The sequence below is a fragment of the Labeo rohita genome, chromosome 3, assembly GCF_022985175.1.
Source record: "Labeo rohita strain BAU-BD-2019 chromosome 3, IGBB_LRoh.1.0, whole genome shotgun sequence".
NCBI lineage: Eukaryota > Metazoa > Chordata > Actinopteri > Cypriniformes > Cyprinidae > Labeo > Labeo rohita.
In genome coordinates, this window is record NC_066871.1 from 42,672,479 (window position 1) to 42,697,821 (window position 25,343).

The 25,343-nt window shown below is 34.8% G+C and overlaps 1 protein-coding gene across 3 annotated transcripts in view; it reads right to left on the reverse strand.

Annotated features, from left to right (window-relative positions):
• Positions 1-22,815, reverse strand: part of LOC127163351 (myosin-9) — a 49,149-nt gene extending 26,334 nt beyond the window's left edge. The window contains exons 1-6 of one of the 3 annotated variants that reach the window (XM_051106543.1): positions 22,615-22,815; positions 7,385-7,716; positions 4,760-4,916; positions 2,340-2,367; positions 2,156-2,249; positions 1,355-1,375 (exon numbers count right to left, since the gene is read on the reverse strand). In XM_051106543.1, coding sequence (XP_050962500.1) covers positions 1,355-1,375; positions 2,156-2,249; positions 2,340-2,367; positions 4,760-4,916; positions 7,385-7,711 — 627 coding nt within the window. In that variant the 5' untranslated portion in view covers positions 7,712-7,716; positions 22,615-22,815. Of the gene's footprint in view, positions 1-1,354; positions 1,376-2,155; positions 2,250-2,339; positions 2,368-4,759; positions 4,917-7,384; positions 7,717-22,378; positions 22,518-22,614 lie in introns of those variants that run through there. The other 2 variants (XM_051106545.1, XM_051106546.1) reach the window with 2 other exon arrangements.
• Positions 22,816-25,343: the final 2,528 nt, after the last annotated feature.

Below are 25,343 nucleotides of genomic sequence, written 5' to 3' on the forward strand. Positions count from 1 at the left end.
ATATATACATACATACATATACATTTAATTCAAACACCAGAGAACAAACCCGATTCCCCTGAACGCAGAAACACAGTACAGACAGATTCACCATAGTATTCAGACACATGAGACTGAGAGCCGGACATTAATATGATCACTAGGGCTTGAGTTGAAAATATCGATTCTTAAGTCTAAAGAATCTATATGTGCCGTTTCCGGTTGATGAGTGAACAAAACTTAATGAAACACTGTAAAGCACCTCCTATCCAATAAATTGCAATAAACTTTGTGCCTTATTACTTTTGATATGAAATGGGTCTTAGCTTTCAAATTCTGACGAAATTAAAATGGTAAATGCCGTTTTAACGCTCCTTGATGTGATGTGACGGTTAGCCGTAGCCTCCTCAGTTCAAATGAAATTCGAACTGTTCGAACAAAGTTTAAAACTCGCGCGCGTCAACCGATCACCTCTTCCTCTTTCTGCCGGTTCCTACAACGAAATAATTATGAATTTCAACTTACTGAAATAAATCATGCCTCATGTAATCGATCAGTCAGTGTTTAAACCGCCTGTAAACAATTTCAGGTCACATTTACCTCGGGAATGACATTCAGTGTCCATAAACGCGATAAATAGCCAGACATATTAACTCTGGAAAGTTTTGCGAAATATGTGAATATTACACATTCATTGTATTGTCCTATTCTTAAGTATTTAATATGTCTGAATAAATCCCTCACAAAAAGTTACGAAATGTATGTACTTGTTAAATGTTTATATTTAAACAACAAACCAAAGTAGAAATATAAGTATATCACAAAGTTATTATAATAAATATTTATTATGAAGGCATTAAAATGTTTGTTTACAAATCATTATACTGTACCTGATTGCCTGTATATCCAAATGAATTAACACTGAATCGGAAACTTGTGAATTGAATCAAATTGCGTCTCAATACCCAGCCTTAATGATCACATAAATCTCAATTTGCACAATTTATCTTGACAGGAAAAAAAAAAAAAAAATCTCAGGATCATGATCATGTTTAACCCCAATGCTAACTGCTTTAAAACTAAATGAACCCCTCAACCATTTGTTTTTGCATTTCAGCATTATTTTTTTTTTCAAAATCAAACACATTTACAGCCTGGTTTTCAAAATAATCTCGTTTTCTTTATGCAAACACGCTAATATTGATTTTGGGGTGAAATATGAACCGGTCTTTGTGAGATTGATCTGGTTCTCGGTGTCATGTGTCTGAATGGCTGTGCATTGGCTTCGGTTGTTCACCCAGCAGGGGACCGATAACGGTGAGACGTGAATGAGACGGAGAGAGACAGATGGGAGAGATGGAGAGATGTAACTCACATGTGACAGGAACGAGCTGCTCTGTTGGTATAAAGAAAAAAAAAAACACTCAAACCATCAACTTACTTACAGCCAAAGGCCTGATCCAGCGATCGGCCGATCATGACCGACAGAAACATCAGGAACAGATTTAGACATAATCCCACAGAATCACATAGTTTATTTCCACAAAACACTCACAGGTTTTACAAGTTTGTACAATGTTTCCATGAATTAGAGACAAACTTTTATCAAACCTGCACTAAGCTCAACCATTCAAGCCCAAAATCAATAACCAAAGTTATTGTAAGAAAATAATATTTTTTTAATTTATGAGAGATTATCATAATTTATCACTACAAATGAAAATTTGGTTGCTAAATCTGCAATCTTGTTAACAAATCAAACAGGCTTGCAGAACAACATTAAAAAAAAAAAAAAAAAAAAAAATGCAATGCAATGCTATATTTGGCTTGTAACATTACAATGGATTTCTGACATCCTTGAAATGTCTGGGTGGATTAAACTGGACTGGGCTGTTTGTGAACCGTATCCAGGCCTGCTGCAGGACTTACAGCTTCTCTAATGGATTACGATGTTTGTGAACTGCGTTAAAGTTCCTCCCAGCCCCCAAAAACAACCCGCATTCCTCCGGCTCGCCCTGATCTGATAAGACCATGTGAAACCAGATGAAAGCAGGGTGGAGAACGCAAGACAACTGGCTAAAGGCTAAATGAGGAAATGCGACCTTCAGTCTGCCACTGATTTACATGAAGATCATCTCAGAAACCAAAAGACCGAACAGTCTCATGAAGGACTAACCTGGTCTTTCTTGGTTTTGTGGGACGAGGCTACGTGGGCCAGATACTGGATGACTTTCTTGGTGTTTTCTGTCTTTCCAGCTCCAGATTCACCCCTGGACACACGTAAATACACAAACGTGAGAAATCAACACATCTTTAATAATCAAAACATAAAAGCACACATGCAGGATCATGTGACTCACGTGCAGAGAATCGATTGGTCCTCACGGTCTGTGGGAGGAGACAAAAATACGAAAATTAATAATATACACCGTGCAAATAAAATATCTCATATATTTGATTTCAGTCTTGATTTTTGTATTTTGAGTGAGCAGGATATTTTTTTTTAATTTTATGTACATTTGTGTTATATTTTATTGATTTTATGTATTTTGAGTGAGATTATTTGGCAAGAAAATAATTTAATATTTTACTTTACATATTTAAATGTTTTATACATTTAATGTTTTATTTTGATTTTATATACATTTATTTTATTTTTCATTCTTTTTATTTGAAAATCAGGATGTGTTGTGTGTTATATGTATTTTGAGTGTGATTATTTGGAGGGAAATAATTTTTTTTTTTTTTTTTGGACAACTTCTAATAGAAGTTGTTTCAGAAGCGGATAAAGTTTACAATACATTTACGAATATAAAAACAAACATTGATTCTTGAACTTGAACTTTTGACTCAAGCATGATGAGAGCATTTGATAAACTAAACAAGCTTAAGTTTGATCGATTCTTGAGCGTTTGCTGAACTTTTGACATGTTGGTTAGTTGGTTTTACCAACTGAGCAGCTATAAATTCCTCCAAGCGGAAAAGCGCACCACCCATTCGCTCTCAACAAACCCTTCTGTGCTTCTTAAGCAGGAAGAGCTCAAACCACAAAACAGGAAGTCAATATCTGGCTTCCTGTGACTGGAGAGGGAGTCGTCCTTCCACAAAACTGTAGTACGATAACGGTCCTTATACTAATTAACCGTTACATATAGAAAACAGTTATTTGAATTTGTAATAATATTTCACAATTTTTACTATATGTAAAGCAAATAAATGCAGTCTTGCAGAGCAAAGGAGATTTCTCAACTTTATTACTAGTGTTACAAGGCTTCATCACATCACTAACAATAAATCTGAACAATAAACATAAATTTCTTGGAAAATGTCCTAAAGTACTCCATCCAGAAAAATGTTCTCAAAACAACCCCCTAAGGACGATTAAACCCTGCTGCAGGAGAAACGGCTCTGATCATGTATGAACATGAGCTGCTGTCAGATTGTAATGAGCAGCGACTGAAGCACAGCGCAGGAATCGGGTCAGAGTCTCACTGCAGGAGGCCTGTGGAGGATTTGAGAGGCGTATTAAAGCCTGACGGGGGGGCGCCAGCAAATGAGGTCTCGCTGAACACAAATCAGCTGCGGACGGCGCCACGGGACAAACGCTGAATGAGAAAAATACGCACTTGTGGACCCTTATTGTGTTAGGAACTGTGCAACTTTTACAATCAAATCAAGATTTTGTTTATTCAAGATTTATTAGTATGAATAAAGTTGAACCCACACAACAAACTAATTTTTCATTCATTTTAAAAATAATTAATTTGTATATTTTATTAGTAAAGTTCTACGAGTAACATAGAATCACAATGGAAACCTGTTTCCGCCACTAAATATAGAATTAAAAAAAGGTGATTGCATTGTTTTATCTCACAATTCAGACTTTTTTTTTTCCTCGCAATTGCGTGATACAAACTCATGATTTTGACTTTTTCCTCAAGATTGTGAGATATAAACTCGCAGTTGCGACGTATAAAGTCACAATTTCAAGACATAAACTCACAATTCTGTTTTATTTTTTCGTAGAAATTGTGAGATATAAACCTGCAGTTGTGTGTTATAAAGTCAGAAGTGTGAGACTCTGACTTTATAACTCACCATTTCTAGGTGAGAAACGAATAATCTCTGAGTCAGAATCTTGAAATTTCGAATTTATATCACGCAATATCTTGCAATTCTGACTTTATAAAACTGCAAGTTTATGTCTCACAATTCTGAGAAAAAAAGTTGCAATGACCTTTTTTTTGTTTTAAAGGCATCCTGTTTTCATATTTGTTTATTGTTCTGACAGCAGAGAAAAGCTGATAAAATCTATTTACAGTTCAGTACATAAGTATGCATAATTAGTCTAAATTAATTATGTAATTATTTATGTTTTGTCTGTGCTGGAGTAATGAAATAACACTATTGTGTAACTGCTGAATTTCTTTCAGTTGCAGTTCAGTCAATTCCTCTTCCTGTCATTCAGACTCTGTATCCTGTGGAACAAGTGTGAAAGTGTGTGTGTACTTGTACAGCTATCTTTGTGAGGACCGGTTTGAGTTTTATACCAGATATAAAGGACAAAGAGAGTAAAGTGAGGACACTTTCTGAGACCTCTTTAAATGCCTATTTGAGTGTCAAGACTTGGTTTTAGTGATCAGGTTATAATTGGGTAAAGGTTAGGTTTAGCTGAGGCACTTAGTTCTGATGGGTAGGGTTAGGGTAAGGAGCTAGAGACTCCATTGTGTCAGTGAAAGTCCTCACAAAGATAGATGTACTGGGGTGTGTGTGTGTTTACCCTGCATCATGCTCCTGTAGGCCGTGTCTGTGATGGCGTAGATGTGTGGCGGCATCTCATGTCGTTTTTTGCCCTTGTACATCTCTACAATCTCCTCTGAGTAGATGGGCAGGTTCTTGTAAGGGTTGATGACCACACAGAACAAACCCGAATACGTCTGTGGAGAACAGAGACGGTCAGTCACAACTAGACCACAAACACTTTAACATGAACACTAGCATTCGAAATTTTTGGACTGTTCAGTTTTTTGGTTTTTGAAAGAAGTCCCTTCTGCTCATCAAGGCTGCATTTATTTGATCAAAAATACAGTAAAAATTGTGAAATAATTTTACAATTTTAAAGAACTGTTTTCTATGTGAATAAACAGTCAGATGTAATTCATTCCTGTGATCAAAGCTGAACCATTTCAGCATCATTACTCCAGTCTTCAGTGTCACATGATCCTTCAGAAATCATTCTAATATGCTGATTTGCTGCTTAAGGAACATTTTTGATTCTTATAAAAATTGAAAACAGTTCATTTTTAAAAGATTCTTTGATGAATAAATGGTTCAAAAGAACAGCATTTAGTTTAAATAGAAATCTTTGTAACATTACAAATGTGTTTACTGTCACTTTTGATCAATTTAATGCATCCTTGATGAATAAAAGTATTCAAACTGGAGGTTTGGGATGCAGTGAGGTTTACAATCTGGCCTGATTAGCACAAGTGAACTTTAGAACTGCACAAAACATCATTAACTTACTAAATATTTCGGATTTAGCAGAGTTCAGTTCTGAAAGCGCCGTTAAATGTCATTCACACAAACACTAAACACCATCATGGTAACACACATGAAACTGAAATAATGCCAAAAACATTAATTTAACAACATTAGATGTAACATACAACCCTAATTCACACAACTGATAAGAAAAACTAAGAAGAAATATTTATTTATAGTTATTTCAACAAAAAAAACATCAAATGTGAAATGTAACGCAGGGAATTTTGGGAATGTAAATTTACAGTTATTCACTGTAAATTATACGTTCTTTTTCACTTTCAAAAACGGTACACTACCGTAAAATTACACGTAATGTCCAAAACAGTTTTCACCAATATTTAGAAGGGAATTTACCGTTAATCAATTAATAGGTTTTACTGTAGCATTTTTACTGTTAAAAGCACTGTTATTTTTTACAGTGTAGTTACCGTGGTAAACGGGTTGAGCTATTCTCAAATGTCTTAATGAAGTTTCAGAAATACTGTATAACTTATTTTTTCTTTTCTGTTAATTTTCTGAAGAAAATGCAAGTTTCTCCCAGTGCAACGTTCGGACAACGCTTGACTGTTGCTATGCTGCTGCTAGGGTCATTGCTATGTGGTTGCCATGGTAACCATGGTACTCGTATTGGTTTTTTAAATCAGTTTGACCTGCGAGAGGATTCAGATCAAAGAATCGTAACTTAGACCGGATCAACCTAGCCTGACTTATCTTAACCAGATTAGATGAGCCTATCTATGTCTAGCAGGGACTCAGATCAGACAGATGTCTTTTCTCAGACACATTTCTGCTCCCCTCGTCTCATTCTCCATCTTTTTTCAACTCAATCCCCCCCGCCACATCATTTCCTGTCCCTGGGGAGCACATTGTTCTTACGGCTTCCTGTTTAGAGAAACGGCACTAAACAATTTCAGCGAGCAGGTCAGCGAGACCCTGCTATCGACATTCAAGGCTGTCGAATCTTGCAATATACCTCAAAAACAATACCTTTGACCCATAAAAAACATTGAATGAGAAAACAATCAAACTGATGTGACTGTGGGCTTGTGTGATTTCAGGTCCTAGTTGTTCTATATGACCCTACTGTATTATATTGCATACAAAAAGGCGTCTAAATGATCAATGTGATCAAAACTTTGTGGCTAAACCTATTGTTTACAACCTACTGTATGCCTTCTGCTGTCTAATAGTTTTTTTTTTGTTTTTTTTGTTTTTTTTTTTTAAATCAGTATTATTTAAAGTCTTTTTGCAGTCAAATATTGATTGATATTTATCAAGTAAACGTAAGAATATAACTTTAGCAATATTTCCAGATAAACACTTTCTGGACTGAAGCAGCTTGGCTTTACTTGATTCACCATTCATGTTTAAAAATCAGTGCATCTCAAATCTGATCATCAGGACCTTTTTGAGGATTGTTTGTTTACAGAAGCTTTACTCTCACTTTTCCTCAGTGGAGGGATAATCTTCACAACCCTCCAAAACATCTAGCATCTTTTGAGGAATGTTTATTTGTTCATCTCTCAATCATCATTGGAATGCACTGCATCATATGTTTGGATCATCAAAATCTCATCTTACTAAAACATATTATTGGAGATATAGAGAATATAAAAATTTTACAAAGATCTCATTGATTTACATTGCAAGCATCAAGATTTTTATCACTTTTTGGTCATGTAAATGTCAGCGTCTACGCCAAACTGCATTGCTCACTTTGTGTCTCTGAATAAAACTGAGCTATTTTTCCTTCATATTCTCACTGTATCAGACTATATGAGCTATAAAAGCCTGATATCTCAAGGTTAAAACTTTGCCACATGATCCTAAGGTGGTAACTGTGTTTTCTCAGACTTACGTATATGAGGCCGGAGTAGTATCGCTCCTTCAGGTTGTGCAGCACGGACGCCTCGTTCAGGCAGGTGAGCTCGGCCATGTCCTCCACCTTGCTGAACTTGGGCGGGTTCATCTTCTGGATGTCATCCTTGTTGACCCGCACTTTCTTCCCCGAGTCGGACAGCTCCACCACCACCTCATCGCCGTGCTCCTCCTTTATCGAGCCAGGCTCGAACCCCAGACGCTCCGACGGCACCCACACCAGCTTCTTGGTGGCCCAGTCGGCCTGCGCCAGCGGGTTGTTGACCAGGTTGCGGTCCACGTACAGGAACTTGTCGGCATCCGACATGGTTGCTGGGGGCGAGAGACAACAGAGCATGACGTTACGGGTCAGTGAAACGATTGTTTATGGACCATTCATGTACACTTTACAGAAGTGCACACATAAATAACAAGCGTGTTTAATAATGTACAGAGTGTTTATTTCAAACACTGACCAGCAGAATAAACAAGAAACGGCAAAAATTACATGATCCATCTGAAGAAGCCTTTTCAGTTTATTTTCTTAATAAATGCTGTTCTAGACTAAAACATGTTTATAATGTCTGAGAATTTTTTTCCCTCCAATTTTCTGTTAATGTAACTTAGGGTGGACCATTGCTATATATATATATATATATATATATATATATATATATATATATATATATATATATATATATATATATAATTAACAGCAGCTGAAAAGGATCTTCAAAAGATGCTAATAAATGAGAGCGAACAAGAAACAGACCTATGATAGAGCGCTTTTTTGCTTTTCTTATGCAAGTCCTTAGGAATGCTGGATCTGTATCGCACGTCCAAACAAATGTTAGGTCAGCAGCTCGTAAAACACAGATATTAGGAAGGTGAGCTCACGCTCCTGGCGGCCACATGAAATGACAGTGCTGGCTGTAATTACAGTCGCAACATCTCAGGCGCACACACTCATTGTGATAAACACTGTACGCGGGACGTTTTGTTTTAAATGCGGTCAGGCCAAACACATTGTTGATTATACCATTCAGAGATGTGTTTAGACAATGGCGCGCTTGTTTAAACTACGTGTCAGAGACCAGCGGATCTCCGGTGGGTCACAGGCCTGTTCAGATCACAGACAGAAGGAAAAAACAATGCTAAATGCAAATAAAACAACGCACTTAGCCAAATGTTCGTGAAGAGTTAGTATAATACAATAAATTAAACAGAAAACACTTCACATTACTTTTACATCTACTCATTTCAAATTTTATATTTATTCCATATCCGAAGTGAATACGACTTCTAAAAACAGAAGAAGTTTGAGTTAGAACAGGAAGGAAAAGAAGACCTAGTAAAACCAGAGAGAGGATTTAGTCAAGTACACATGGAGAAGATGAATTTTGGATATTTCAGAAACTTGGGAAGATAACTTTGGGGAGGAACAGTGAAAGTAAAGGTTCTGGGGAAAAAAAACAAGGCGCCTTTCAATATCCAAATGCAGTCTTTGAAAAAAAATGTTAATCTGTTTACATCAAAAGCCGTGCATCCCATCAAATTCTACAATATTTGAATGTATCACTCAGTCAGTGTTGGGGAATAATAATAAAAAACACGCAAGTTATATTTTTGGCGAATGTAAAGGAACTTTCACACCAAAAGTGAAATTGATAAGCCTCCGGTTTAAGTAACTTTGAAGTAAAAGTAACTTTAAAAAAGTATATAAGATGTAATGTGTTGCTTCACTAGATACTTGAAAAAGTAATCTGATTAATTACTTTTTATGGTAAGTAATGCATTGTGTTATGTGTGTTACTTTTTGTTTATTTTCTGGTGACTGTAAAGTCCCTTTGATAATTGATAAGTCTCAGGCTGAAGGAAGTGGCTCTTGTGTTAGTAAGTTAAAAAAGTAATAGAAAAAATAGTAACTTTAAAAAAGTAACTCAGATACTTCAAAAGTAATGTGTTACTTTACTAGTTACTTGAAAAAAATTTATCTGATTATGTAACTTGCATTACTTGTAATGTGTTGCCCCAACACTGACTACAATATTGCCTTACTCCATCAAAAAAGTAACAAATTGCGTTACTTAGTTACTTTATATGGAAGGTAATGAGTTATGTTAGTTTTGCGTTACTTTTTGTCTCATGAGCTGGGCTTGCTTATTTTTTTAATAACAAAAAATCCATACTTGTAATACATTACCCCAACACTGATTACAATATTGCATTACTCTATTAAAAAAATAATAAACTGCGTTACTTGTTACTTTTTATGGAAGGTAATGCGTTATGTTACTTGGCTTGCTTATTTCTTTTTTAATAACAAAAAACCCATACTTGTAATCGTTACCCCAATACTGCACTCAAATTAAATGAATCATGGACAGGCTGTGTGACGCCCTCATCCTCCAAAAACCGAAAAAAAAACAGAAGATAAATCTAAAAACAGATGGCTCAGTTTGTTTTCTGAGGTGAATTATTATCTGCTAAGAACATTAAACAATATTGGCGAGAGACTATGGGTGGTTTGGATCTCACGGTGTTGACGAAAAGCTCTTGGCGGGAAGGAACTCGTCAGGTGGGTGAACTCACACAGGTGTCAAGTTAGCGCAACTCAGCGCAGTCGCCCAGGGACAAAAACAATCACAGAGTTCAACTGAACCACAACACTGCAAGCCCAAACAGGCGCAAGATGGCCGCCAGCGGTTCCCACGCTCCACTGCATCTCAAAGTGCTAGAGCTACAAGAGAGGGAGGGACGCAACAGGTCTTACCAGATCAGATGAACACACACAACCATAAGTGACAACCAAACGCCTTCAACAGACATTCCAGAAAACACCTTCTGCGCTTAGCCTTTTTGCTAATTATATAGTGGGGAGAAACAAGAAAAATAAATAGGATCAAGCCTGGAAATTACTAAAAGTTTCCTAAACATGCTAGCATTGGTTGGCCAAACATATTAAGCATTAAGACATTTAGAACTTTCAGCACATTCCAGAAATGGAATCACAATTTTAAAATTCTCCAATATTTCCCAGTTGGACCAGAAGAAAAAAGGTTTTTCTGATAGCGGCACACGGTTTCCTGTGACTTCGTGGCGTTTCTCCGCGCCCGGGGAACTGGTTTGGGTGGTTAGTGATTTACAGCAGCACACTCCATTGAGTCTGTCGGGCCAATGAGTTATTTTAGTGCTTGAGTCTCTTCCACACCCTGAGCAAGAAACAGATTCTCACATGGGAGGACTTTGGCTGATCCAGATTTGAAAGAGGTGATGTGTTTGTAATGGCAGACGCTCTTATGTATTGAGCTGGTAGTTTAACAGCCGTGACCAGTGCTGATATCTAGAGAGCGGGTGACTAATATAAAGCCAGTTTATGACAACGCTAGAGAGAAAGTCAATCATATCAGTATGTACACTAAACTTTGGTCATTTTGAGATGATCTACATAAATGGCCAACACACCCTGGTCAATTAAGAATACATTTGACTGTAGATTTTGAAAAAAACATCTGTTTGGACTCAAAATGGCCAAACACTGGTTAGTTAATGGGAATGATTAATGTAGTATTACTGGCTAATCAGTGGCTCAATAGGCACCAGCGTTGGTGGAGTTTGCATGTGAAAAACTCTTGAGAAAACACATCTGCAATACCCCATTAGCGCCTAAATGGCAGACAGCTAGCGCCACGACCGCTGGGCTGTTCTCATGACCCCAAACAGCTGCACGCCATCAAACTACATGCATCTCCTGGGATGTCCGTTTTTAGTCGGGAGTTAAAAATTATACAATCACAAACGCAGGACTTAAAACTAAATGCCACAATTCCACAAAACGAACAGCAGGATGCACATTAGCTTCGCGGCTGAACCGAGAATGATGGGAAATGTAGTTTTAGCACTCATAAACCAGCATGGAGGAGTATTTTCTCGCAAAATGCTTTCCAACTAAACTGTGCGGTTGATATTTAAGCTAAAGACGTAATCTGCTTACGCTGTGATTTTGTAATGACAGACGTGAGTTTGCACATTTCATGTTTTCCACAATTACAACATGTGGTGTTGTTCATCTTGTAAATACGGTCATTAGTCCTTCTTGTGTGCTCGACCACCCATCGGCGCTCCAGTGTACAGTGTGTTTATCAGCTTTATCAAAGAGCGGTTGAGTTATTCCACCCGTTTCTTTCCCTATTCGATTCATTTCTGCTGTTCTTTTCCCCCATCCTTTTTTTCCAGAAATGGGCGAACAGTCCATCCGATAATTGCACCGCATGCAAAAACCACAAGCGCTTTCTCAATACTCTAATCATACTGTGCGCCTTCATCCAACTTTGTACATTTTATGCATTCATAAATATTTTTGTTGTCCTGACTACAAACAAAATGGACTTTACATACTTTATATTTGGATTTTTATGTGAAATTTTCATCTCATTTCTATTAATATTTAATGATATAAGCACATAAAAACTTATTTTACACAATACTTTGTCAATTTACTTCAAAATAGTTTTAAAATAGACACTGCATTGTCCATCGACAAGTGTTGCCAAATCTTTTCCGTGGAACTGGACTACTTTAACACTACCACGGGTTGTTTTTCATGTTCGCTGGTTGAAGCGACCATAATAACATGACCTTTAGCCCCAGGAATGCGAATTTTACCTGCCAAAAAACATGGATTTTACAACCCCAGAACGTGATTTTTACCAGTGGTCGAAATGCAATTGGGCTAGTTTTGAGTAGAAAGGGTTTTGCTGTGAAAACCTGGCAACCCTGGACTGTGGATTTCCACATGTCAAAATAACAAAGACGACTCCAAAAATGTATTTTTAATCAGATTTAATGTGGTTTTTGCTGTCCTGACTACAAATAAATGGACTCTACATGCTTTATATTTAGACTTTTGTATGAAATTTTCATCTTATTTTTATTCTACTGTATTATAAACTGTATTGTTTTAAAAATACTGGGATTAGATGGACTGTCACACACTTAGCTACTGGTGCATCACTGTCGGCTGTTGACAAACCCAACAGTTGATTATTATACAGCATAATTTAATGATACAAGCACATAGAAACTTATTTTACACAATACTTCATCAATTTACTTCAAAAAAGTTCTAAAATAGACACTGCGTTGTCCATCGACAATGATTACAAATGGCAACCCCAGACTGTAGATTTCCACATGTCAAAATAACGTAAAGACGACTCCAAAAATGTGTTTTTAATCAGATTTTTAATCAGTTTTTTGCTGTTCTGACTACAACTAAATAGACTTTATATTATATAAAGTTCATTTGTATCTGATCATGTTTTAATTAAATGCATTTTTTTTGTTGTTTACTAAAATTTTATTTAACCATAAATGGAATCCAGAAAAAAAGAAAGAATCTGACAACAAATTAAATGGAATTTGAGAAAAAAAATAAAACAGATTTCAAAGGGCCCTGCTGTTAAACAGTGGTGTTTTATCTAAAAAAATGGAAAACTAAATAAAGAAATAATCAGTTACTGTTGTTTCTTCTTTGTTGTATTAAAGCAGGCTGGTTAAATCCACATTTCTCATTCATAACGTGAAATGGCTAAAAACTCCCTTGTGAAATCACCGATTGTCTGATAAGGGCAGTAAAGAGGTGTAAAATGTGAGCACGAGGCTCATTCGTGAGGAGATGAGTTTGACACAGATGCGTCTGACACACTTGAGTCTCCTGGTGCTTGTGCGAGTCTAATTTTAAACGTCCGTCTCAAGACTTCCTTTGCCTACAGCGAACGCTCTTCAGGTCCAGCAGAACCAAAACCTTTTAGACTCTGATCTGAGAATGTGAGTCGATCAGACAAAAGCACATTTCAGGCAAAGATTTGCAAATTATTTGCTGGTTTTAAGAGCACTAGGATGTTTTGTGTTGAGAGAATATGATCATGACTGTACTAAACCCACACGTTGAGATGTTTTGTTAGTAACTCACTATTCTAGGTAATGTTTCACACCATCACAGCAAAATAATATACATACAGTGAGTCATTTAAATACCATGAATTAAAGCCATAACACACCAAATGCACCAAAGTCCAAACAAAAACAAATGTTAAATGGCAATGATCTCTGATATTTTTTTGCAATAATAATAACAATAATAAAAAAAATAAATAAATTATTATTTATTTATTTATTTATTTTAATCAAGAAGAAGAATAGTTTGCATTTAAAAAGATGTATCTAAAGCAACTTACAAATGAGGACAATAGAAAATATTTTATTATATTTTAAAAATATTTTATAATTTATGTATACATTTCTTAAGAATGTATTCACAATAATTGATTAATTTAAATAATGAATGTCAATTATTTTGATATACAATAATTAATTTAATTTACATTAAATTAATTCAATATATAATTAATGTGTTAACATTTGACTTATTATATGTTAATTTATTTACTATTAACATTTACAAATTTATAAATATTTACATTAATTTTTTTATTTAAATAATTAACTGTCATAATTTCAATCAATTATTTATAATTTAATTTATAATTAAATATGTTAATTTATCTATGACTAATGTGTAGTGATTTAAGAATACATTTACATTCATTTATTTAACTAAAATAATACAATGTAATTAACTGACCATTTATGTAATTTATAACTATATATAAATTTATCTATTAATAGGTATTTAATAGCACTAATAATATTAAAATAAATATAACAATGCATATAAACATCTCATTTAATTAAAATAATATAAATAATAATTAAATTAATTTTATAATATAAAATTAATCAATTTATAATTTTTTATAACTAAATATATGAATTTATCTATTAATATATATTTAATAGTAATACTACTAATACTACTACTACTACTAAAAACAAATATAATAACGCATTTATATGTTATTTAAATAAAATAATATGTTAATTAATTTCATGTATAATTCATTGATAGTTATCATTTAACTTATAATTAAATATGCAGTAGTCAACATTTGAAGTGGATCAATACCTTTCATCAAAGTTGTCCTAAAAACAAAACAATAACCGTTTTTGTCTTTGGACAACTTTTTTAACCCACTTCAAATGTTGACTACTGTATTAAATATACATATGTATCATATAAAAATATATATTACAAATAAATAAAATATTAAATTTTATTTTTAAATATTAAAATTTATTTGGAGGATTTGGAGGTTTAAGTGTGTCACAAAAATAACATCACAATGCAAAACATCTTAACAGCATACATATGTACATACATACATGCGTTTCTTTTCATTTCAGGCTGAAACATGACTCAGTTATTTGTTTCTAGCACCAAAGCACAGCTGCGTTTCTAAAATAAATCATGCAGTGAATATAAACAGGTTTGTTTGACATCAGACTGTACAAATCTCTTTCTGCATGCGATATGTCGTGATTAAATGTGCTTTACAGGGTACAGAGATGCAGAAGTGATGCAATCTAATCCAGACCACATTCAACTGAGGATCACTGCGTTCTGACTGAAGGTCTCTGAGGAAAAACAGGGGATTGTGGGAAATCTAGCAAACGCTCCAGATACCAGTTAAAGTGTAACAGAATGTTCTGCTTTCCCTATTTGGATGAAAGAGTGTGTGTGTTTCTGCTGATGACATCATAACACGACACAGAACCCTGCTGAACCCCCCCCAGCCAATCAGACGACAGCGGCTCGTATTTACATATTAAACAGGCACACCCGTTTGGCCCCGCCCTCATTTCCTTCCTGTGTGTGTCAGACAGAGAAACACAGACAGGTCAGCACTAAAGCCTCATTTTCAGTTTGTAACTCAGTCTGACTTCTTTTTTTTAATGGTTCCCGTCATTATAACTGTAACAGGTTCTTCTTGTCGCAAGTATATGACAGACAAGTTATGGATTTATGAGCGATGAGAGTGCCATAAATGTGAGTGGGTCATAAACTGTTTTTGTACCTGATTTTATGACTGTTTCACTGAAACCGTCTTTATTAATGAATATACTTTATCCTCAGATTTACCAACTGGCTTTCATTTGTGAATCATAACCAGAATTAATTTCTGTGTAATTGGTTTATAAATCCATTGTTGCGCAAAATGCTGAACTATATGTGAACTTGATGATTTATGTAAGAATGGTTTTATAACAATGAAACATTTATTTTGCTTGTGATTCACGAATGAAGCGCAGTAGTGCAGTCAAATGTTAGGATTCGCATCCTGAACCTAAAGACTTATGAGAAGAGGATGGTGTAAAATGAGAAAAGACATAAACAAATAAAGGAAATGACAACGAAGGAAAAATATTCGTGAGAGCCTGACACTGAATTCCTGCTTAAACGACCACTGATATATGATACTTCTATAAATAATAACAATATCAATATAATACATATAATACATAATACTTTATAGAGTTTCTTATTTACTACATAATATATATATATATATATATATATATATATATATATATATATATATATATATATTATGTAGTAACTAAGAAACTATTATGCATTATACTAATCATAAATAATCAAATAAATATTTTATACACACATTAATAAGAATTTACATTACTAAACATTTACATTGATTTGTTTTTAATATTAAAAATAATTAATTGAATAATTTATGATTAATAAATGAATACAATGAAATGTATATGTACAAATAAAATATTTTATTATATATAAATATTATATCTACACATAAAAATATAGATTATTAAAATATGTAATTAATATTAAATTAGTATATATAATTTACAATGAACATTTACATTTGTTTTTTAATATAAAAATACAATTTATTTAATAATTTCTAATAAATAAATTAACAAAATGAAATATGTAAAATAAAATATTTTATTATTTAGTCATTTAAATTTAATAAATGAATAAAATTAAATATGAAAACAAACTGTTTATTACACATCAATATTATATCTACATATAAAAACATATATTGTTAAAATATGTAATAAGTCATTTATCATTTAATTTATTAAAAAATACATTAAAATAAAAATTGATATTTATTTATTTAATAATAAAAATACTACATATCTTACATATTATGAGCAAATGCATTATTTTGATGTATATTATAATATATTTATTGTTGTATAAAATATTATACTATTATTATACAAATCATAAATAATCAAATAAATATTTTATATGTACATGAATAAGAATTTAAATCAATAAACATTTACATAAATAAAAATACAATTAATTTAGTCATGTATAATTAAATGGCAAAAATGAAATATGTAAAATAAAATATTATACATAAATATTATATCTACATATAAAAATATAGATTATAGAGAATATAGAGTTACTAATTTATCATTTAAATTTAATCTAACACAATGTATTAACATGTACTTAACATTTATTTATTTATTTATTTATTTATTTATCTAATTAATCTAATTACTAATAACAGTATTTTTCTATTTTAAATGAGTGGTTTTGGTCACACTGTTGGGTTTATTTAGCAGTAATGACTGTACATATATCTGTAGATCAGTTAAAAGCACCGTGTCCCTGCAGCAGATTTCATCAGAGTAATATCAGTTCATTTCTGACTGCTGTAAGTAAACATTTATGTGTTTTATCTGTAAATGGCCGTCGACTGGTTTTGCTTCTAATCTCACTCAGATTATCTGCGATAGATGAAGCCACACCCAATCAAATCAAAGCTCAAAGTCCAGCCATAAACGGACCCTGACCCGTCCCATCCCATCTGTCTCGACCCGCCCGTCCCACTGCAGAAGCTATTGATGAACCACAAGCACAGAAAACCACAATGATCCGTCTTCAGGAAACATCCATAACGGGGCTTTCCTGGCAAAGACAGATGATCTTATTTCTGAAACAGGAAGTGACATCATGTCTCTGGCACTGGGCCAATCAGCAAGAGGAATGAGTGTGCAGTGCATCATAATGCAGTCATGCAGCAAATCATGCGGTAAACGCAACGACGGACACGGATGGAGAAACATAGCAAACAATCAGGACGTGCCTCTTTATGTTTGCCTGGACGTGAGCTCTCGTTCCCTCACTTCCTGTCATTGTTCTGTTCTCCTGCTGCACAGGTGCACTGTGGGAAGGGCTGGTGAACAGGACAGAAAGCAAACCAAAAAAGGAGAAGGAGGATGAAGAGAAACGTTTTGGACACTCCTGTCCAATCACGTCCAAACGGCAGTGGAGTAAAACTGAGAAACGGGCCACCAAATGCTTGACTGCGTAAACACTTCCTGTTCATCTGATCCAAAGGGAAACAAGGATTTGGAACAAATGTACAAGAATGTGAACCTAAAGAGATATTTCACACAAAAATGATCCTTCTGCTATCATTTACATTCCAATCCTCTATTACTTTTTTCTTCTGTGGATCATAAAAGGAGTTGTTTTGAAGAATGATGAACATTTTGACATTGGACCCCATTGACTTCCATTGTAAAGACAAAAAAAAACACAGAGGCTTTTTTCAAAATATTTTATATATTTTAAAAAATATTGAGCACTATATATATTTATGTTAATTTATTGATTTATTATTTAAATAAAGTTATTTTATTAATTTACTTTTGATTTAAATTTTTTTTTTTTTACCTATTAATATTTATTAAATAATACTGAAATATAAGAAAACATATTTATAATAAATATAAACAATTATTATTAAAATAATATTTCAGATATTTCTAAAATTGCATAAACACAAATTTTAAAAATATATAATTAGCATATAATGAATAACCATAAAAACAGTAAACATATTTAACACATTACTAATTCTTCCAAATATTTGTAAATTATTTATTACAAAAAAAATGTTTGAATACATTTTATGTTGTGTTACACCCAAATCATTTATTAATAATAAATGTGCATTAATGCATTAATGTATGGTATATTCATTAATTTATTATTTAAATTACAAAACGCAATGAAAGTGATATTAACTAATATTTAATAAAAACTATATTAGTGCATGTAAAATATATATATATATATATATATATATATATATATATATATAAAATTTTACATATATATAATATATAATTTTACATACATATACACATACATATATATATATATATATATATATATATATATATATATATATATATTAGAAATATATATATATATATATATAAATTAGAAATATTATATATATATATATATATATAAAAAATACTTTTTTACTTTTTTTTTTAGGAATAAATATATAGATTTTTTTTATATATATATAATATTTTAGATGTTTTATATTTAGCAATATATATACTATATATACAATATATATGCTAATCAAGGTCTGAAGGGTTACTCACTTACTAGAAAGCAACAGACAGGTGAGTTTTAATTAGGGTTGGAGCTGAACTCTGCAGGGCTGTGGCTCTCCAGGACCGGAGTTCGCCACTCCTGTCTTAAATGATAAACAATCAACATTCTTCTGAATATTTTCTTTTGCATTCTGAGGAAAAAAGCAATTGACATGAGGGTGATAAAATGATCATTTAAGGCTGAACTCTCCCTTTAATGAGCGCCACATCCCATGAAGCATTGCGAATGATGTCACCACATAAAACAACAACAACAAAGCTCTTTTGACTTCCAGAGTCTGACTGCTGAAAACACAGAGAGAGACGCGATGAGATGAGAGCGAATCAGACGATTCACGCCAGAGGTCAGAGCACAGGTGAACGACATTATACAATCGCAGACGATCACGTCAACGTTAGTGCCATAATCAGACGTCACGCCCGAGCATGACCTCATTCGCAGGACATGCAGTGGCAAATCAATCCCCGCTTTACCCACAATGCCGCGGGGCTCTGGGCACATAAACAGCACCTGAAGCGTGATAAAGTGCTGCAGGTCCGCACCTGTCGATCTCGCCGCATTGTGCTGGTGGATTAACGTCAGTGGGCCCGCAGCCATTTTCCCTGCGCTCTTCCCACAGCCACTGAAAGAAACGTATGCCCTCAAAAAATGCACTCACTAAACATGCAAGTCCCTGGAAAGCGTGGCACAAGATTACGAAACAACTGCAAAAAAAAGCGTTACGAAAGACAGAAATGCAGTTCATCATAATTACTGTTACTAATAAATACAACTTTGCTGGTCTCATTTAACTTTTTAATTTATTTATTAATCATATTATTAATGATAACGAAACATTAATTGTGACACTGGATCACAAAACCAGTCATAGCACAGGTATATTTATAGCAATAGCCAACAATACATTTTATGGGTCAAAATTATTGATTTTTCTTTTATGCAAAAAAATTTTTGTAAAGATCATGTTCCATTAAAATATTTTGTACATTTCCTACCGTAAATATATCAAAACTTAATTTTTGATTAGTAATATGCATTGCTAAGAACTTAATTTGGACAACTTTAGAGGTGATTTTCTCCATATTTTGATTTTTTTTTTTTTTTTTTTTTCATATTCCAGATTTTAAAATTATTATGTATTCACCTTTTAAATGTTGTTTATATCTCAATTTCATTCTCAATTATATATTTAATATAATTCAATAATATTTATAATATGTATTTTTTAATAATATGCATGTATTAATAATAAAATATAATACAAATTTATAAATTTGACTCCTCTGTTTTAGAAATTCAATGTCAGTGAGTCATGCTGAATAATTTTATTATTTTATTAATTATTTTATTTAATACAAAAATATTTTTAGATTTATTATAATTGTATATGTATTATTATGCTTTTCTTATTACATAAATGCTGCCAATAAATTTCAAATATAATTTAAAATTTAATTAATTAATAAATGACTTCTTCAGTGGAACACAAGAACGTTTTTTTCATTGAAATGTCTCAGTGTTCATTATGTTCCATATTTTTGTTTATTTATCAATATATACCTAAATATCAGAGATCATTTCTACATTTGATCCAGTTTTAAATACTTGTTTATTGTTCACTGGTGTTTATTTATTATATTGCTGCTCTCACATTGTTTTATGTACACAGTTAAACTAAAACTATTGTTGTTTTTCAGGTTATAGTGCTCTACACTGCTCACTACATCTATAAAAAAAAATTTTTTTTTTACGCAGACATTTCTAGTAAATGTCACAAATAATTGCACAGAAATGGCAAATAACGTATAAAGTAAAAATTGAAAATTTAATGACTGAAATTGTATTTGTTTGGAAAACATGCTCTTCTTTGTTTCTTTGTTTTATTTACAACTATGGTTATTTTACATTTTTTTAACCAGTTTTATACCAAAATGTCCTTATTTTTAACAGTCTGATGAAATAACGGGTTGAAACTAGATGAAATTGCTTCCCAGATAATTCTGACTTTAGCTTTTTACTGCACATGGTGGAAAACATAATAAATTCAGGTAATTCGTGCATATGTGTTCAAGTCATGCCGGAAGTTCGTATGTTGGTAGGTTGTGATTTATGACATCAGATGCGTTCAAGTCCCTTTGGTCACTTTATTCTATTCTAAGTGTACAGTACTATCATGTTTTATACATGTGACTTAGCTAGTTTTATTGTAAATTAAAAACAAACAAAAAAAAAGCAGTTTTATACATTGCACCAAAATTACAACCAACTACATTCGTTGCATCCATTGTGTCCGCCATGTTTTCTCACTAACACGCCCCCAACTTGGAAACTCTGGGCTCTAAGAAATCTGTTTCCCAATCGTAATTACGACGTTGAGGCTACGTTCAACTGTGGTTAAGTAAATCTGATCTTTGTGGCACAACTTGGACGCACCAGTACTGTGCACAGGATAAATGCTGCAGAAATGCTAGCATTGCCAAACGTAAGCGGTGTGTTGGGATTAACAAACGAGAACCACTAAAACAAAACGCAGAATAAGACCAGCATGTGCTTTTATTGGGTCACAGCGTCCTAGACACACACTCGCTCGTGGAAAACCAGGTCACACACACACACAGGCCAGGTGTCTACTGCAGACGTCTAAGAAAGTGAAACTGGTTAGTCTACATTAACACCAGAAGTATTTGCTCCTTAGCACACCGTTAATAACTACAAAGAGCATGTAGACACAAGTATTTCACTGTAATGATGACCAAGACTGTCGTGCACACTCACATCGGTGTGAATCTGAGAGGTCACGTGGCTTAGACACCGATTTGCGTGTGATTTTGAACCACAACAAATCACAATCAAATCAGGCCGTGGCGCCGACATCTTCACGCGAGCTAACTGTCAATCACTCAACGGCTAACATCCTGTTCATTTTCCTGTCGTTGTGTAAATAATCAAGTTCTGAGCAAAAACGGTAAGCGCCTGAGATTTCTCAAAGCACGTTAAGCTCTTTTATAGAAGACTTTAATTTGTAGTACAGCACAAACTGATTTATTTGTAACACTGTAACGTTACTAGCTGCAACGTCGGCCACACACCAAGAAGCACGAGCTCGCGCAGCGCGCTCCCACGGACGACAGTGTGCGCGCTTTTCAAATATTAACTAGTGTAGGTTTATTACAGCCTCTGAGGAATGTTATACAATTATAAAAAGCGGTTATAGATGCACCGCCCGGATATAGAACCGTTTTATCTATTTGTCATCGTCACCAACTTGCAAGAACTCACTGAAAGTGTCAGTAACTACTTTTACATCTTTCCACGTTCATTTTTCTACTCAGGTAAGATCTCGCGGATTCAAGTTTGCCCTAAACCACGGGCGGAACCATGAACGCGCCGCTCGGCCCAGTTTCCAGCGAGCAATGACGTAATGAGCCCCGCGAAACGTCACTCGTCTGGAGACGCGTACATTGACATCATGCTGGCCTAGCACTGCATTCTACTCTGCGCAAATAACGATTTTTTGTGTCATCAATGCATTTCCGCGTGTCGCGGACCCCGTTGAGGCCCACGCGAGCCGGTGTTCCCTGAGCTCGAGCACTTCCTGAAACTCACCGCGTCCGTTCTCGCCGATCTGACGCGTCACAGTTTATTAGTTCCCCAGTTTGCACGCTACAACGATGAAGCGTTGCGATTTCTCTCGCAGAAGTTTGAAAGTGCAGCAAAATCAGGTCGCGTCAGGGAGTCCCACCCAGCGGCGCTCTGCGCGCTTCCTGCTTCTCCTCGCCGCGTCTGAATGGACCTGCGGAGTGAACGCAACAAATCGAACCGGTGCCGTGCGGCTGGTTTACCTGCTAATCAGATGCAGACGCTCGGAGTTCGGGTTGTGAGAAACTCCAGGGACTCAGTGTGGATCCGTGTCGCTGCGCTCCAAACTTCCCTTTTCAATCCACAGCAACTGCGCACAAGTTCGCTCCGTTCTTTCTTTTCTTTTTTTTTTTTTCCTCCTTTCTTCCTCTTCCCTCCCTCTTCTTCCACTCGGTAGTTGAACTCCGTCCTCCTGTAATGGTTCGGGGTGCGGTCCCGGCGGGGTGGAGTCTGCGCCGCGCGTCACCGCCCATCATCCCGCCCCTCCGCCAATCACAGCACGCTCAATCTACATTCCCAAGCGCCTCGGCCAATCATGAGCGTTGTGTGGGCGTGTCGAAGCGGCAAAGTTCTCCTCACAGGGTGAACTTGAAATAGTTGGGCCGCAGGGGCCCGTATGTGTGTTTAATGTCTGAGGTATGTGCGCGACTTTGTGCTTTTGTGACCATATAAGTCGCCGGACCGTGTTTACACACACATACACACACATAGAGGAATGTCTGGAATCAGGAAATTTCTTCACAAACACTTTCTTTTAATAAATAATGAGTGTCAGTGTTGACATGCATTCCACAATATGACAAGTTTATTTTACTATTTCCATTCAAATATTTATGTTTACATAGTTTATTTTACTACTTTAAAAGTTTGTTTTTAGTATAGTAACAGATCTATCTATCTATCTGTCTGTCTATCTATATCGGTAATTCTATCTTTTATTATTTATTGGTCTGTCTATCTATCTAATTATATATTTCATTATCTATCTGTCTATCTATCTATCTATCTATCTATCTATCTTTCTATCTATCTATCTGTCTATCTATCTATATATCTATCTATCTATCATACATAAGTACATTTATATCTTCATTCTCTTTCATTAAAATAAATTAATATTGAAACATTACAGATACATAGACAGACAGATAGATAGATAGATAGATAGATAGATAGATAGATAGATAGACAGATAGATAGATAGACAGATCAATAAGATCTGTCTGTCTGTCTATCTATCTATCTGTAATTTTTAAATATTAATTAATTTGTATTATATTTTATTGTTATATTGAGTCTAGAATATTTAAACTGCATAAACATCTTCCTGCTGTGAGCTGTAAACACAAACTGACACTCATTCAAAACATGAAAAATCAAGATAAAAACATGCAAACACGCAAAACCTGAACTTTATCTGCACATCTTACTGTAGAAGTACACAAATAAATGCACGTGGAGGCCTTGATCAGGTGTTTGCTCTGTTGTATAGCATCATTACGTTATTGTCATATTATTATTATTTTTTTATTATTTATGTATTCAATTCAAACTGAATATTAACTAATTGATTATTTCTCACATGTAAATTATTTTGGATTTAATAATAAGTACAAATGCAAATGTGACTGTGTGCTATAGATTGTAAACTATGAGCCAAGTACCGATCAAACACGTGTGAACGCGCGCACGCATGAATGATCGAATGCGGGAGGCTGGTGCGTCTCCAGGCTGCACGCTCGACTGAAGTATCCGAGGAATGCGGAATGATGATCCAGGGAAAACGACGGAAAGACCTGCCAGGAGTATTTTATCAGCGTGTGAGGAATGTTTATTGAAGCCTGCAGTCGCCCCGAATCACTGCGAACCCTCCGCTCGGGACGCGCTCGGCGATGTGTCGGAAAAATCAATACATCGCTCTCGGGCCGATTGGGCAACTACAGGAATTCCAAACGCAAAGTCAAAGGTCTCTGACTGAGCGATGCCAGATGCAGTGAGACAGACAGTGGGAGAGAGAGACAGATTACCAAATAAGGTCACTTCTGACCTCTCTCTCTCTCTCTCTCTCTCTCTCTCTTCTCCTCCTCCTCCCGTAGGTTTGACCCGCTCCGCTTCTGCTGTTGTGTGTGTGCCGCCCGGTTTGGGTGTGTCCCGGCCGCTGGGTGTGTTCCCATATAATGGCACACAAACAGACTTTCTCTGTGAGTGCCGTCGCTGCAGCGACCTCACCTTACATTACAGTGTTTGAGAACTTATCTGTGAGTTTAAACCACAATAAATTAATTATCCGTGCCAGAATTCTTTGCGCAACCCCAACGCGTTGGTTCCCATGCATGATTCTTTCTCATGAGTGATCTTCTGGCGCTGGCGTTTGTGTGTGTTTGTCCTTAAATGGCTCCAAACAAAACCTCGAAATAATTAAAAACATCAGCATCAACAAAAGAGCAAGAAAAGGCCGACGCATCCCGTCCTCCCTTCCCGCCTTCCTCCAATGAGCGCGCAGGAAGCGTGATAAGACGCTTGTTGACGCACTCCCTTCGGGAATGTTCATCAGAGGTTCCTTTTTCTTGTGAAATTTGCCCTCCTCACATCAGAAATACTCTCTGTGACACATCACAGACTGTTACAGAGAAAAAAACATCTGTGTGTGGCTGAGCAAGTATCACATTCAAAGCCTGTTTAAATGGCAAATACTGCATATGCAAATACAGATATTTACTGTAAACACCAGCTGGATTAGTGGTACTTAGAATTTCAGACACTTAGTCACATAGCTATTAGCTTTTACATAACCATATAATAAAGATTTATATACTCCTATTGTTTTATTTTTTACATAAAGTTAATTTAAAAATACCACAGACCAAACCCTAAATCAAATTGATTAAAACATACTTTAATTTATGTGTCGATTATTTGTATTAATGCTTTG